Source organism: Rattus rattus, chromosome 16 (assembly GCF_011064425.1).
Source record: "Rattus rattus isolate New Zealand chromosome 16, Rrattus_CSIRO_v1, whole genome shotgun sequence".
Classification (NCBI taxonomy): domain Eukaryota; kingdom Metazoa; phylum Chordata; class Mammalia; order Rodentia; family Muridae; genus Rattus; species Rattus rattus.
In genome coordinates, this window is record NC_046169.1 from 43681373 (window position 1) to 43697677 (window position 16305).

General features: G+C 49.7%; 2 protein-coding genes across 2 annotated transcripts; one reads left to right on the forward strand and one right to left on the reverse strand.

The window, feature by feature from the left end:
* Positions 1–6457: 6457 nt before the first annotated feature.
* On the reverse strand, positions 6458–11219 carry Ddx51 (DEAD-box helicase 51). The gene is made up of 15 exons (XM_032886800.1): positions 10886–11219; positions 10658–10791; positions 10062–10212; positions 9662–9807; positions 9512–9583; positions 9199–9305; positions 8922–9030; positions 8690–8835; positions 8367–8559; positions 8152–8267; positions 7957–8073; positions 7682–7783; positions 7448–7511; positions 7233–7367; positions 6458–7061 (listed from the first exon to the last, which is right to left on the reverse strand). The coding sequence occupies exons 1-15, from the start codon at positions 11172–11174 to the stop codon at positions 7035–7037; spliced, it is 1908 nt and encodes a 635-aa protein (XP_032742691.1). The 5' UTR covers positions 11175–11219; the 3' UTR covers positions 6458–7034.
* A 46-nt stretch (positions 11220–11265) lies between these two features.
* Positions 11266–15842, forward strand: Noc4l (nucleolar complex associated 4 homolog). The gene is made up of 15 exons (XM_032886799.1): positions 11266–11427; positions 11518–11638; positions 12108–12214; positions 12717–12824; positions 13099–13248; positions 13346–13445; positions 13586–13620; positions 13866–13916; positions 14005–14116; positions 14342–14402; positions 14587–14697; positions 14813–14973; positions 15094–15176; positions 15355–15468; positions 15552–15842. Exons 1-15 carry the CDS (start codon positions 11311–11313, stop codon positions 15669–15671), a joined length of 1551 nt encoding a protein of 516 aa, XP_032742690.1. The 5' UTR covers positions 11266–11310; the 3' UTR covers positions 15672–15842.
* Positions 15843–16305: the final 463 nt, after the last annotated feature.

The window sequence follows — 16305 nt, forward strand, 5'->3', positions numbered from 1 at the left end:
ATGATCAGATGACACCAGAAAAACAATGCTTCATTTCTGCATAGAGCTATCAAGCAAAATCAGCCCTCACACCCAGTCTCATGCAGGCAGAGCCCCAGGTATGTCCACCACCAGATGCCCAATCCTTACAGACCTAAACAAACCTTAATGACTCAGGTGAAAACTTGGCAAAATCAGTTGTCGGATGGTATTTTGCTGGGGCACACACATGCGAGTGTTGTCCTGAAGCAGACACAGGTGAAAAGATGTTCCGCTAAGGCTGACCCCTGAAAGGATGCGTAAAGGATTTGTTTGCCTTACATTATTGAGTTGTGGAGTTCCACTTGTCATGACTTCATAGAAAGAAGCATACCAAAATCTTCTGATCGTGTTCTGGCAGATTCTTGCTGATACGGATTCATGGAGTTTTGATGAGACCGCTTCACGTAGTGAAGCAAGGCCCATGGAGGACACATGATGTTTGGAGGAAAAGTATAAATAGGACTCAATGGACAGTGAGGGGCTTGCATAGCCGGTTCACAACACTTCTTGGTCTCTAGTTTTTGCTGATCTTTTCGTTGAGAGAGGTGCAGCAAAGAACTTCTCCTGGTTTCCCTGCTGGTCATGGCTGACTTGTGCTGATTCAGCAAAAGCCTGGCTGTGTCTGCTAGGTTGTACCACCACTGCTGACACAACTGGACTGTTGGTTTATTTGTGAAGTGTTTGTGAGTGGATGGAACTGCTATCTCCTATCTCCTGTGAATTGAACTATTATTGCTTTCCTGACAACACAGGTTGGATTTGCTCCAAAGAATAATTTCTAAGCAAGTCCACTTTCCCCCTGAAAGGAGGAGAACAATGAACACACAATATACCTAAGTCTACAAGATACAACGAAGGCAGTCATAAGAGGGAAGCTTCAGTCACTAAAAGCCTACTTCCAAAAACTGAAGGCCTTCAAAATCAGTCAAAAAGAGTACATTAGACATAACCAAAATCAGAGTTAAAATTAATGAAATAGAAACGAAAAAAGGGAATCAATGGAGAGGCAGTTCTTTGAGATCATTAACAAGATTGGGCAAACCCTAACCAAAAAGAGACAAGAGGACCCAAATTAAAACCAGAGTCAAAAAGGAAAACATTGCAACAAATACTAAGAAAAAATGAGGGAATCCTGATAACATACTTTAAAATTTATATTCCACTGAGCTAGAGAATCTAAAAATGATGAACTTCTATATACATATGACCTACCAAAATTAGGATGAAGAGACCTATAAAAAGCAATGAGAGAAAAGCAGTAATGAATCTCCCAACTAAAAAAGTCAAAGGTCAGATGTATATAATGGAGGATTCTATCAGACCTTCAAAGAACTAATACCAGTACTCCTCAAAGTATTCTGGAAAGTAGGGAGCAAAAAATTATTTCTTGAATTCAGTTTTTGCTTGAAGCCAAAAACAAAAATAAAACAAAAAAAAAAAAAAAAAAAAAAGAAGAAAATTATAAGCCAACCTCTTAAATGAACATATATGTAAAAATTCTCAAATATTTAAAAACTAAAAGAATTACAAAGATACACCATGACCAAGTTGGCTTCATCCCAGAGATGCAGGGATTATTCAGCATGGGTAAGTCAATAGACTTAATACACCACACATAATGATACTCAAGGACAGAAGCCACATGACTGTCTCATTGGACTCAGAAAAGGCCTGTGACAAAATCCAACACTGCTGTGATAGAACTCCTGCAAGGAGTTAACAAAATAAAGGCAAAGATAACCCTACAGCCAATATGCTAAATGGAGAAAAACCTCAAAGGGTTTCCACTAAAATCAAAACAATCTATTCTCCCTTCTCATGTTCCATATAGTACTTGGAATCTTTAACTAGAGTGGTGAGATGAGACAAAAGGAAAATAGGAAATGAAGAATTATATGATTTTTGTACATTAGTTATATACAAATTTATGACTTTATACATAAAATACTACACCCATACACCAGTAACCCCCCCCATCTGATAAAAATATTCTGCAAAGTAGCAGGATACAATCATTAACACACAAAATCAGTAAGCTTCCTATATACAAATGCTGGGCAGTGGTGGCATACACCTTTAATCCCAGCACTCAGGAGAGGCAGGATCTCTGAATTTGAGGCCAACCTGATCTACAAAGCAAGTTCCAGCATAGCCAGAGCTATACAGAGAAACCATATCATGAAAATAATAGTAATAAATTAATAAAAGATAAAAAGCCTAGAATAAATCTAAGGAAGTAGAAGACTTGTATATCAAACACTTCCTGACTCTGAAGAGACAAAAAGTGGGAAACCACACACGTCCATGGATTGGTAGAGGGATAAGACTGTAAATACGAGCATCCTACCAAAAGCACATCACAAACTGAATGCAGTCACCACCAAAATTCCAATACAGTTCCAAACACCTTACCCTACTCAGAATGGACAAGGTTTTAAAAGATACAACCTGGCATGAGTGTAGAGAAAGGTTATCAATTCACTAGTTTGAGTACAAATTAATACAACCACTGTAAATCAGTGTGGTTGGTGGTCCCTCAAAAAGTTGGGACTAAACCTACCAAATGATGCAGCTGCATCGCCCTTGGGCATATATCCAAGACTCTAATCCACTTCTACGTGGCACTTGCTCTTCATTATTAATTGCTCTAGTCACAATAACCAGGAAATGAAAACAGCCTAGAAGCCCATATCAACTGATGAAAGGACAAAAATGTTCTGCTACATTGACACAATGGCATTTTCAGCTGTCTGAAATTTTTTTTTCAAGTAAATATTCAACTGGGCCTGGAGATATGGCTTGGCAGTCAAGAGCACTGACTGCTCTTCCAGAGGTCCCAAATTCAATTCCCAGCAACCACATGGTGGCTTCCCGACCGTCTGTAGTGGGATCTGATGCCCTCTTCTGTAGACACACGTTCTAATATATACATATACATACAGGTTTAAGTGGAGTTACCTTATATTGGGTTGTTGGGGGCATAATATCCCAACTAGGTGTCACATGCTTGCAAACAACACCAGGAATGGGTTACCTATTTGAACTGTTGGCCACTGGGTGCCATAGCCCCCCCACCCCAAACATGCATACTCTTGCCAGTGCTCTTGGTTACCCTCCAGAACAGAACTTAAGAGTAAGACCTATTGTTGAACAAGATAGCACATACTTAAGTCATCAAACATGGGAAAATCAAGTTGTTATTCAACCTGGATCCAGCTGGTACTGGCCAGCTGAGAAGAAAACCTTATCCAGCTGCGAATCCTGTGAGCTGCAGTGATGACCAGCCTGACAAGATTTGCCCATGGGTGCATTAGTGGCACAAGCATTATAGGAGGGAGCAACTGCTTTAAAAACAAACAAACAAACAAAAAAAAAAAACGGGGTTTCCCTGTGTAGTCCTGGCTGTCCTAGAACCCACACTACAGACCAGGCTGTCCTCTAGCTCAGAGATCCACCTGCCTCTGCCTCACAAGTGCTGGATTAAAGCTGTGGTGCCACCAAGTCAGGCACCAAACATTTTCTTGAAATGTTAATTTTTTTTTTCTTCAGTATGTCCATGTACAATGTGTGTGACTGGTGCCCTTATAGGGCACTGGAGCCTCTGGAACTGGAATTGCAGACAGCTGTAAGCCATGTGGGTTCTAGGAACCAAACCAAACCCTATTCAGTAAATGCTAACAGCTGAGCCTTCTCTAGTTGCTCAAGCCCTTTCTGATTCGCTCCAAGGCCTACTCCATGAAATAGTAGGTGCTGTTAATGGGACCAAGAACCTGTGGCTGGATAGGTCATAGGCTTGAGAAACAAATGCTATTACTGTTAAATGAACATGGTGAAAATGACTTTTAATGACACTGCTGTACTCTCCACTCTGGTCAGAAAAGCTGCTCACAGATGACCACTGCTCAACAAGTCCAGAGAGAGTCTTTGTGGAGTGCTGAGCCCTAAATGGAACATTTCACACCTCTTCCTCCAAGGCTTAGGGATCTTTGAGGAAGAGGGTACGCAAAAATTTAAGAGCCAGAGGCGGTACATAACATCGAGGGCAAGTGTTTTCAAGACGCAATAGGGCAGTAGAACGTATGAACTCACAGCAACTGTGACAGCATGCACGAGACCTGTATAAGCTGAGGGACTATTGTTATTACCGCTACTGGGAGAGGCAGTCAGCTTTCTCTGGTAGTGTGACCCCTGGTAGGCTGACCACTTTGCAGGGCAGGAACCACACTCAAGAGTAGATAATACAAATCAACTCAATAGGTTTAAACAACAGAAAACCTTGGGGTTAGGTGGGTGGGGAGGTGAGAGTGGAGAACAGTGAAGGGTGTGTGAATATGATCAAATTTCATTGCATGAAATGCTGAAAGCATTAGTAACATTAGTAACACAGTGTTGATAACTCAAAAGGAAGCCTGACCCTCCCCTCAGACCAGGTGCTAGCAGACTCCGAAGGGTTAGTATCAGCTCTCTGTGAAAACCCTAGCGAGAATAACTCACATCAAGACTACCACCCTGTGATACATCAGTGGCTGTATTTACCCATAAAGGCTGTGGTTTAAGAGACACAATAACGGGCTGGAGAGATGGCTCAACAGTTAAAAGCACTGGCTGCTACTCCGAAGGATCAGCAGGGTTAATTCCCAGCACCTAAATAGTAACTCACAATTGTCTGTAACTCAGTCCCAGGGGATCGGATGCCCTCTTCTGGCTTCCATAGTCGACTGCACACACGGTACACAGATAAACATTAAAAAAAAAAAATCAGGGGGTTGGGGATTTGGCTCAGTGGTAGAGCGCTTGCCTAGCAAGCACAAGGCCCTGGGTTCGGTCCCCAGCTCCGAAAAAAAAGAAAAGGAAAAAAAAAAATCAGAATGACAGCGGTTAGTTTGAATCTCTCAGTTCAGGGTACTTCTCCCCAGTGAGCAACTACCCACACAGCAAGAGGCTAGGATCAGATGCAAATTCCACAGAGCTGAGAGAGGGAGAAGGAGAAGCCGTGGCAGGACAATATGGCAGGTGACGTTAAGATTCTGTTCTGTGTATTTACAGGTTATCAATGTTCCTAAGGGATGGATGGTACTGGACTTTGTATGTTTAAGTGGGCAATTATATCGTATCAATTGGATCTAAAAAAACATTTTTTTTTCCACAGAGCTAGGGTCAAACACAAGCCAGTTTCTAGGCCTGCGAAAGCTGTGAGGTAACCACTACAGGTCAGGAAAACAAACAGGCCCTATGTGATTAGTGAGTTACTCCAACTGTTTCACTGTCTGGTGTCCTACTGCGGGGCAGGGCACTGCTGAGCATTCAGGGACAAAGTGAGAAGGTGGCTTCAGTAGCGGCTGTCTGCATGGTTAAAGCTGAGATGAGCCGTGTTTGTTCTCAGTGCTTCTACAGAAATTACTAACCCAGTTTTAAACTCCTCTGTAAAATGTGTCTGCCGCTGCCGCTGCCGCTGCTGCCACTGCTGCTCCTGTTCCTCCCACGGTGGCTTTGCCTGCTTTATTCCTAGTACTAGGCTCTGCCTAAGATTTTGTTAGAAAACAGGCATTTCTAGTTAAAACGTGCTTTAGAAAAAACATTTTCGGGGTTGGGGACTTAGCTCGGTGGTAGAGCGCTTGCCTAGCAAGCGCAAGGCCCTAGGTTCGGTCCCCAGCTCCGAAAAAAAAAGAAAAGGAAAAAAAAAAATTTCTGGGCCCTATACACATGAACCAAACATTACAACTGTAATCCTCATGCACTTTAAATAATGCACTTGGTCTTAATACAGGTTATTACGCTTGCTCTAACATTGTGAACACCAGCCAAGCTATCTTAGCACCTACCTATCCCTTTTAGTATCACCAACTCAGATAGGAAGCCAGCACATGACCTTACTAACTCAATCCTGGCAGACAGTGTTCTGGAGATCTCTGGGTGAAGGATAAGGGTCTGATCCTGTGAGAAAGAAAGTGATATTAGCTTGGGTCTAGGGCAATGCATATTCTGAATGGTCACGGGGAGGAGACAAAAACCAATGCAACCAAAACAAGGCACCAGTTAGAGAAGCCAAGGCTGTGGCTCCCTAACTCCAGATTTAAAAGCTCCAGATTTAAAAAGGACTTGGACAGGGTCACAGAGATGGCTACAGCTCTTGTAGAGGATCCAGCCTATAACTGCCTGTAGTTCCAGTTCTAGGGGATCCAGCAAACACGTCTGGCCTCCTTGGGCACTAGGCACACATGATGTATAGACACAACTGCAGGTAAACATATATGTAAAATTTAAAATGGGGGAGGGCATGGGTAAAGCTGCAGGAGGCTTCCCCTTACCCAAGTCCCTAGAGCCACCAAGGGCCTGGAACCAGTACCTGTGGATTGTGCTGCTCTCTCGGGATAGCCTGGGTGGCCTGAGTTACAGGAGTAGCTAAGTGGCTGTGTTGGAGATATCAGAGAATCTGTATGAGTTCAAGTGATCCATTCATTTTATTTTTTTTTCTGAATACAAATGAAAATAGTTTACCTTTTTTGACACACAGACTTTTCAAAAACAGGCCTCCTTATAAGCACAGGTAAGTGCTAAGTCTCCTTGACAATGCTCAGGGAAGGATTCTCCCACCATTTAAGAACTTAAATGGGTGGTGGCTGATTATAAAGTACGATCTTGAAGACTAGCGGCCAAGGAATCTTCAACCTGTTCTTTCCTCTAATGACTTGCCTGGGACAGGCCCACCATAACATCTCTGTAGACGCGTGATGCTAACAGATAAACACTTTAATCTGTAGTCACCATAGTTTTTGGTCACACTCTCGAGGGCTTCCTTCAGTTTCGCCTGAGCTTATTTCTGAAGATCAACTGGACACCAGCAGTCCAATCCAAGGGCCATTACTTTTCAGGACCAGGCCACCATCTAGGCTGCCTGTCCCAAGACGACCAGATGCCCACAATGTTGGGAAGAAGGGTTGTTCCCATTGGAACCCCAAGGAACTGTTATCTTCTGTTCACAGGAAGAATTCACGTCAGCAGGATGTTCCCATCTAGGCTGCCTTCAGCTTTTGTTCCTCCTATGGAGGAAAAGGGAGCTTTGCACCATTTCATCCTTACTGCTAGCTGCAACCCCCTACAACTTTGAGACACCAGACACCATGCTAAAGGAGGAGGCGCCCCCTGATTGCCTCCCTTCCTGGTTGTGATAGTGTTACTAGGGCAGAGGTGGGACTGGTCAAAGCCCTCACCTTGACAGTTTTCTCCAGCTGAGACAAGGCTGTCTCGTAACGAGCAACCAGTGGCTGCAGGAGCTTCCTGGGGACCTCATGGCATGCCAGCTCAGGCACCCCAGCTTCTGACACCATCTGAAGGAACTTCCTTTCCTGGAAGGGTGGGGTTTCGTGAGAAGGACTCTGGGTCAGGCCAGCATCCATGACATCTGCTGAGAACTAATCAGTCTTACCTGCACTTTCAAGAGAAGTGTGAAGGCCTGTCCAGTTTTCCCAGCTCGGGCTGTTCTCCCTACCCTGAAAGCAAGGATGAGTGTTTTGGACAGTGGCTCCTGGACCAGAGAGACCTGACAGGACAGTGTCTCTCTTGGCCACACTGTACATAACCATCATGCAAGGTGATCCTACATAGGATGACCAAGAGTTCATAATGTGGCCTACCAACGTCCGCTACCAACTACCCTTACCTATGCACATAGGTCCTCAGGTACTGCGGAGCATCATAGTTGATCACCAGCTCCACACCCTGCACATCAATGCCTCGAGCGGTAGCATCTGTGCTGATAAGGCTGATGAGACACAGGCAGTGGGGCTAAGGGCCAGAAAACAAACATCCCCCCCTGTGCCTACCCTGCCAGGGTTAATTCCGAGTCTCTCTTGGAAATCAGTTGCCCAGGAACTAGAGGGCCCAATAACACACCAACTCTCTATAGTAGGTCCTGTGTGTTTTCCAGGTACTCACAGCTGGATCTTTCCCTGTTCAAACTGCTTCAGGATTTTCTTCCTTTGTCCAGGCCCATAGCGGGAGGAGAATTCAGCCACACTCACACCCCCAAAAGCTTGTGCTAACAGGAAGAGCCTGGGTAGAGAAGGAATAGAAGTCAGGTGGTACCAGGGCCCAGTGTATATTGGCTACACCCACGTTAGTTCACCTCACCTGTGGGAATTCTCTCGGGAGTTGGTGAAGCAAAGAGCCCTCGAGAAGTTCATCCCAAGGACCAGGTGTAAGACAATGAGTGGCTTCGAGCTGAGTCTGCATGGCACATAGTGATGCTGTGGGAAATGGACAGCAGGTGCTAGCCAGAAGCCCTGGACCTCCACACCAACCTGCCCCACATACCCAAACCTGTGCCATGTGCCCTACTTGCTCACCGTGAGCCCCACAGGGAAGGTGTACTTCCCTAGGTTTTCATCCACCTCAACTGTGTCTCTAGGGCTTTGGTGTCCCAGCCTTGTGGAGAAAAGCCTTGGCTGGTACAGGCCGAGGCGCTGCAGCTTCTCAGGGTTCTGGGTCAGTGTGGCTGAGAACAACAGCTTCTGCAGAGGCATCTGGGGAATGCAGGTGCTGGAAAAGGAAGGGCATGTAAGCAGGATAGGTGTCCTTGTGCCACTGTGATCCCTATTATAGGGCCAGCAAGGGAGCTAAGAAAGGGAGCAGCACATGGGGGAGCCAGCCCTCGTGCAAGGCAGGCTACCTGGAAGCAGTCACAGCCTGGGGTTGTGTCCTCTGGAGCAGGGCACAGGAGCCTGTGGGGTCCTCAGTGTAGAAGGCTGCCGCCACCACTCGTGGCAGCCAGGACTGGTGCATGCTGTCTATCATCCGGTCAGCCTCATCAATGATCTACAGCAGACAGGAGCAAGGGCCAAATGAAGATCCCTGCTGTGATCACCCCAGCTAAAAGCCCAGACGTCCAGGAGGTGGCCTACCAGGAAGCGGAGCTGCTGGAGGCTGAATCCTGGAGTCTGGTCAATGTGGTCCACCAGGCGGCCAGGTGTGGCCACCACAATGTCAGCCAGGCAACGGAAACCATCTGATCTACAAACCATAGAGACTCAGAGAAAGGAAGCACCTCCCAGGGCCATCTACTCAAAATTCACATGTAAAGCACTGATACCCCCCACCCCCTACCCCCCGCCCCCACCACAGGACCCCAGCTGGGCTGAGGGAGGACCTCTTAAAGAGCCCACCACCTGGCACACCTACGTCTTCTGGACAAGGCTCTCCTGCTCCTTGGCCAGTGACTTCTGTCCAGTCACCAAGGCAACCCGCAGAGGTGTGGTGTCCGTGTAGATGTTGAATACTTTGCTCACCTGAAAAAGGAATCCGTCACTGGCCTAAGGTAGGTGGTGTCCCCTGCCACAGCAGAGACTTGAGTGGGATACAGCTGGTCAAGAGATAAGTACATGAACACACAGGGCAACTGAAGCTGGGGACAGCTGGTCAAGAGATAAGGAGCATGAACACGCAGGGCAACTGAAGCTGGGGACAGAAACTTCTGGATGCAGAGCTGACACACCTGTTGGGCCAGCTCCTTAGTGGGAAGCACAACCAGCGCACGGATGTGGCAGACCACTCGATGCAACAGGGCCTGCAGAGACAAAGACCATCTGTGCCACTGGGATCCTCCCATCATGCTCCGACTGCAAATCTGTGCCCTCAGACTCACTTGCACCACGGGGATGACAAAGGCCAGTGTTTTCCCACTGCCTGTTGGGGCAGAAACGCAGAGGTCACTAGGTTGGTAGCCACCTCTGCCTACGAGAAATCCATTGTCAGCACTCTCAAGGAGGGCGGGAATCACAGCTGCCTGGACTGGAAGGAAGGAAAAAAAGGATCGTGTCAAATATATGTCACGATATACCATTTCACCCAGGAATTCTTAGGTCAAAGATGGCACCAGGACTGGATAAAGCCTGAGACAATCGTCAAGGACCTGAACCCAAGGCTACAGAAGCTCACTGATCTTGTGTGCAGTAGGGACACCTATATGACAACCCTGACACTGCAGCTCAGCCCAGGGAAGGCTGCTGTGAGTCCACCCCGTCATCTGCCCAGGGCTGAAGCACCTGGAAAGTAGGAAGAGATGCCATTAGCCCTCAACTGCTTCTGCAAGTCAGGGTGAACCTCGGGGATGTCCTCAATAGGAGTAAGATCCTCAGTGACACTCTTCTTGACACAGCTTGGCTTGGCCAACCATGCTGGCAGGAAAGGCTGGACCTGAAAGCAAGGGGGGGCGGCCCACAAGGGTTCGGCAGAAGCTTCAGGCTTTCGGAGTCATTAGAAACCAGGAACAACAACAGAATAGACCCTAGTCAGTCTTTCTTCAACCCTTCACCACCCACTCTTGCAACCTTAGCACACCGAACACCCTGCATAAAGTACTTTGTCCATAAGCCTACCAACCCAGCAAACTGTCTCCATGCACCAAGAAATGCTGCTTTCAATGGAGGAAGACAGGAGCACACCGCAGGGCTTATCCCAAAGGTTCTTACCGGTCCCTGGATTTCCATTTCAAGAGCGTCCATGCATACCCAAAGGAACACTATAAGCCTCCCGCTTTCTCTAGTTAACCACGTGATGGCGAACAAAACAAAACAAAACCTTCCCGCTAAGACTGATGAACCCCAGGAGGACAGAAAGAACCGCCGACAGTTTCACTCACCTTCGGTACCTTCTTCCTTGCAAAGTCCCCCAACACCCGGCCTGGAGCTGGGGGTCTCTGGACATCCTCCTGAGGGCTCTCACCTGGGTCCTCTGCACCCGCACTGAGCTCCTCCGGCGTCTCCTCACCTCTCCCTGAGCAACAGAGCACAAACGTAGGAGACGTCAAACCCGCCGCGTATGCAGAAAGCCTCCATGCTCTGTTCCACATCGTGGACTCACGGCCCACCTGCGTCCACGTCGTCTTCCACTTTCTGCCGCTTAGCCCTAGGAGCCTCCGGCTTCTCAGCCACCGAGCCGCTCACCCCACGCCGCCGTCGGGGCCGCCGTCGCCGTCTAACTGGCGCTTCCGCAGCCGTCCCGGTGGACTCGAGCTCCGGCTGCCGCTGCTGCCGCTCACGGGCTCTGTTCTGCAGCCGCTCCAGAAGCACTCGAGCTCGGCCTCCGGCCTCTGCCTCCGTATCCCCTAGCCCCGCAGCCTCCGGGCCCGCGTACCGCGCTATGTGGAACAGCGCCATAGCTGCTGCACGCCTTGGTTCCTCTTCGACGCTCTTTGATGACGTAACCAGGCCTGCGCCCTAGAAGCGCTGGTGACGTCACGACTGCGACTACACTTGGCGCAGACGCGGGTTCCCGGGAGCAGCTGGCGGCAGCATGGAGCGGCACCAGGCATCGACGGGCTCCAGGCAGGAGCTCGGCCGCCTGCTGGAGGCGGTACTGTCGAATCGTGGCCAGGCGAACGCGGTGTTCGACATCTTGGCTGTGCTTCAGGTGAGCGGTGCGGGCGACAGGGGCGGACCTGGGGCGGCAATTGGAGTCACAACGGGGCCGAGCGACACATTGTCGGGCTCCCCATCTCAGTCCGAGGACCCTGAGGAGATCAAGGAAGGAGTGCGCACGTGCAGCCGACTCTTCGGTACCTTGCTGGAGCGGGAAGAGCTGTTCGTGGGTTCGCTGCCATGCGAAGACATGGCCCTGGCAGGTGAGTGACCTGGAGGGCGTGGGGTGCTCTCCGCCAGGCAGTTCCGGAGAGACGCCTTGTCAACATAGGAACACCCCCGAGCCAGGGCCTTGTCATAGACCATTCAGTCTGGTAGGAGAACGCGGTCAACTCACTGTGGCTCAGGAAGTGAGATCCGTATACTTGCCAGGATTGTATGAATTGGTACACATGGCCGTTTTGGTTTTGTTTTTTTTTTCCCTCGTGTTTTATGTGCGCCATTTCCAGTTTGATACTGTTACTGCCCTAGTGTTTGGAAGATCCAGATCCTGAGGTAAAGTAAAACTGTGTTTCAATACCCGCTCCCAGTTCGCAGGGTTCAGGAAATGTCGTTTGCAATTCTGGGATCTTGTAGTGCAGGTTTACTACTGTGAAGATGAGACACAATGGGAAGATGGGGCTGGGCTTGACACACAAACATTAATGCGAGTTAGCTCTCCTAACTCCTTAGGATCCCAGGGAGCCACATACAAATACAAGGTGTGGATGAGACACCGCTACCACAGCTGCTGTAACCGCCTGGAGGAACTCCTGACCCATCCCTCCTTCCAGGTCAAGGTGAGTTTTGAAGTCTTGGGCTTTCCCCCTCATCTCTAAAGCAGCAGTAGGGGCCTTTGATTTGAGAATCTCTTCCCTCACTTGTTGGAGAGACTCCTACCTAGAAAACTTTTTCACTGTGTGCTGTGACTCATCTGGCCCTGAAGACCGTTCTGGCAACCCTAGTTCTGGGCTGTGTACCTGCATTGTACATTGTTACATTTGCTGAGGCACCTCCAAACCTGGGGGACAAGGGAACGGTTAGGTGGCCTCCCCTGCTGGCCAAGCTTGTGTACATGCCTCAGGCCAAGTTCTGTTACAAGTTATGTCCCAAGTTATCAAGAGCATGTCACCATCGTCACATACGTATGGAGCGAGATAAGCTGGGGTCTGATCTCTTTTCTCTCCTGGTTCTTGGCCCAGGACTAAGCCTGGTTGTGAGAGAGCCTCCCAGAAGTTAGATGAGCTTTGAGGGGCCTCCTGGAGGGTGGAGGCCTCATGGTCACTCTTCTCTGCATCCCAGGAACTGGCCCTCGAGACGCTCATGAAGTTCGTGCAGCTGGAAGGAGCGAAACCCCTGGAGAAGCCCCAGTGGGAAAGCCACTACCTCTTCCCCCGCACACTCTTTAGGGTGAGGCCTTGGTAGGACCTGGAGGACTGTGGTGACCACAGCCCTAAGGCTGTCCCATGAGCCAGCAGGTTGAGCAGATAGCTGGGTGGGGGATTATTCCTGCTTTTGCCTTGATCTGGGAGCTGAGCAAGGCTTCCTGCTCACTGGTCTTGAGTGTCTTGCCAGTTGGAGAGGAAATGGCAGACAACTTGGAGGTACGGGGCTTGTGGCACTCTTCTTAGCCATGTGAGGACCACCCTGTGGGACAAAGTCATTCATCTCTCTCTGTCCCCAGGCAGTGGTAGGAGGCCTGCTCACACCAGAGGATGACCACAGCCTGCTTATCTCCCAGTTCTGTGAGTACTTAGAATATGACGACATCCGGTACCACGCAATGCAGGTGGCCACCAGCATCTTGGCGCGGGCCACCAGCCGGCAACCTGAGGTAAACAGCTGGGTCTCGTAACCCTGTGTCCTAGCACCTCAGGGAGGTAGGTAGGTGGCAACAGCCTGGCCAGATGCTTAGGCTAGGCTTCCTATAGGTGTCACTCACCTTCTGGAACAACGCCTTCACGTTGCTGTCTGCTGTGAACCTACCCCTCCAAGAGCATGAACTCACCAACTTCTATGTGAAGCACGCACGTGAGTTCTGGGCACATAAAGGCTCACAGGAGCCTGCCCCTTAGTAGGTGGGCTGCTGATCGGAGTCCCAGTCTATCAGCCTGGCTAGCCACTGTCTTCCCCACTTACAAGTTGATGACTTCTCTTTGCTGTAATTACAGAGACATCAAGCAAGTGGAAGGTCGTTCACTTGAAGGTGAGACACGTTCAGACTTGGGGACCTTCCTTGGCATAGTCTCCCATCTCACACAATGTCCCTTTTAAGTGTCACTATGACCAACTTCAGACCTCATCCCTTAACCTTGTCTCTCCTTCTGCTGAGACATGGCCTTGCAGACTGCCATAGGGCTGTCAGGGTAAAAGGTCAAAAGGGCTAGGTGGCCAGTGTTGGCAAGGAGAGCTGGGTGTGTCGTGACACATGAACGTCTGGTCCCATTACAGGAGCAGAGGAAAGCTTTCCAGGAGATGTGGCTTGGCTTCCTCAAGCACAAGGTAGAGTCCGGTGGGTGGAAGTGCCCGGTTTTGGTGTGGGGAGTGGGGACAAGGGAAATTGCTTCCCTGACTGACACAATCTCTACAGCTGCCCCTCAGCCTGTACAAGAAGGTGCTGGTGGCCATGCATGACTCCATCCTCCCCCACCTGGCTCAACCCACGCTCATGATCGACTTCCTCACAAGTGCTTGTGATGTGGGTGAGTGGGACTTCCACCAAGGCTATTTGGCAAGGGCCACTCGTCGTGCATGGGCTGAGCTCCAGCTCCAGACTGTGTCATACTGGAGCTAAGTTCTATGTCCTTCTTGCATGTGGCCTTAGGTAGTCACACTATAGGCCGGCCATCTGCAACTGCAGCCATCCCTCCCTTGCTTAGGCTCAGGGTGAGCAAGGTATGGCCTCATGTCTTCCTGTGTTCCCGCAGGTGGTGCCATCAGCCTCCTGGCCTTGAACGGACTTTTCATCCTAATCCACAAGCATAACCTGTGAGTGTCAGACAGGATGGCATTGCTCTGCTCTCTAGCTTCTCTCTATGTGCCTGTGTTGCTCACTGGGGGAGGTTGAAGCAGAAGAGGTACAAGAGGAGGAGGGAGGATAAAGCCTTGGCTGCCTGGGGTCCTGTCCTTTTAGGCAGCTCACCCCATGGCTCCTCTCTGGTCTCTCCCTCAGGGAGTACCCTGACTTCTATCAAAGGCTCTATGGTCTCCTGGATCCATCCATTTTTCATGTCAAGTACCGAGCGCGCTTCTTTCACTTGGCTGACCTCTTCCTTTCGTCCTCGTGAGTGTGGGGGCTATCCAGCTCACCAGCTCTGTCATCCATGGGGGCTATAGTCCTGTTTGGGGAGGAGGAAGGTTATTGGGGACCTATCTTCTCATACGTGTTGCCCTCCCAGCCACCTCCCTGCCTACCTGGTAGCTGCCTTTGCCAAACGCCTGGCCCGGCTGGCGCTAACAGCACCTCCTGAGGCCCTGCTTATGGTCCTGCCCTTAATCTGCAACCTGCTGCGTAGACACCCTGCCTGCCGAGTTATGGTGCACCGCCCACAGGGCCCTGGTGAGCACATGAGTAGCTGGGCACAGTGGCACACCCTGGCAAGAGTCCTACCTGCCTCCCGCGGCCACACAGCTGGGTAGCAAACAGAAATGGCAGAAGCCTTGGTCTGTTTCTATCTAGAGCTAGATGCTGATCCATATGACCCAACGGAGAAGGACCCAGTCAGGAGCCGTGCCTTAGAGAGCTGCCTGTGGGAACTGCAGGTAAGTCCCCTCCCTACCCAGATTCTGGAAGGCATTGGATCTTGGTCACACAGGGCACCATGCCAGGGTATCCCAGGGAATTCAGTCACCCCACACTGGCTCAGGCTTCAAGCTCCATCCCAAGGTCCTGCCTGTGTGCCACGAGGTCCCTGTTCACATCGCTGTGTGCTACTCCTAGACCCTCCAGCAGCACTACCACCCAGAGGTGTCCAGAGCTGCCAGTGTCATCAACCAGGCACTCTCTGTCCCTGAGGTCAGCATCGCACCACTCCTGGAACTTACTGCATATGAGGTGAGTGTCGTGCACAGGGCTGTTGGGGTACATGCCACGGGGACCACTGCATCCAGTCCAGGACCACCGTCTGTCCTTTGCAGATCTTTGAGCAGGACCTGAAGAAGAAGATGCCCGAGTCTGTGCCCCTGGAGTTCATCCCAGCTAAAGGCCTGTTGGGCCGACAGGACGACCTTTGTACTCAGTTCTTCTGTCTCAGCTGACCTGGCTGTCACTTCTCCTAAGAGGTGCTTTTGTGTGTGTGTGTGAGACAGGATCTCACTATGTGAGACTGACCTGTACTTGTGGTTCTCGAGCCTAAGCCTTCGCAGTACTGAGGTTACAAAGGTGCGCCACAATGCCTAGGCTCAAATAAATGGTTTGTTTTGGTTTTGGTTTTTTGGTGTGGTTTGGTTTGGTTTGGTTTGGGTTGTTTTGTTTTGTTTTGTTTTGAACAGTGTTTCTCTATGTAGCCCTGGCTGTCCTGGAACTCTGTAGACCAGACTAGCCTTGAACCCAATCAGATATCTGCCTGCCTCTGCCTTCTGAGTGCTGGGGTTAAAGGTGTTCACCACCAGTGTCTGGCTTAAAATGTTTATATAAAGGGAGTATATATCTGGCCAGTTAGGTCTCGGGCAGGGAGGGGCTGCCAGAGTCCTCTGCTTTTCCTGTAGCCGGCAGGGCAGGACAGAGGTGACACAGCATTGTGCCCACTTTGTTACTGGGGCACCCTGCAATATCCAGCTATGCTTAGTTTAGATTCAGATCAGGCAAGGTAGCCAAGTGGAATCCTGAGCACACAGATACCTCCTCCTGTGGGCTGCTGGGAGTTCTTAGCTTGTCTGTCACTCTTTAACG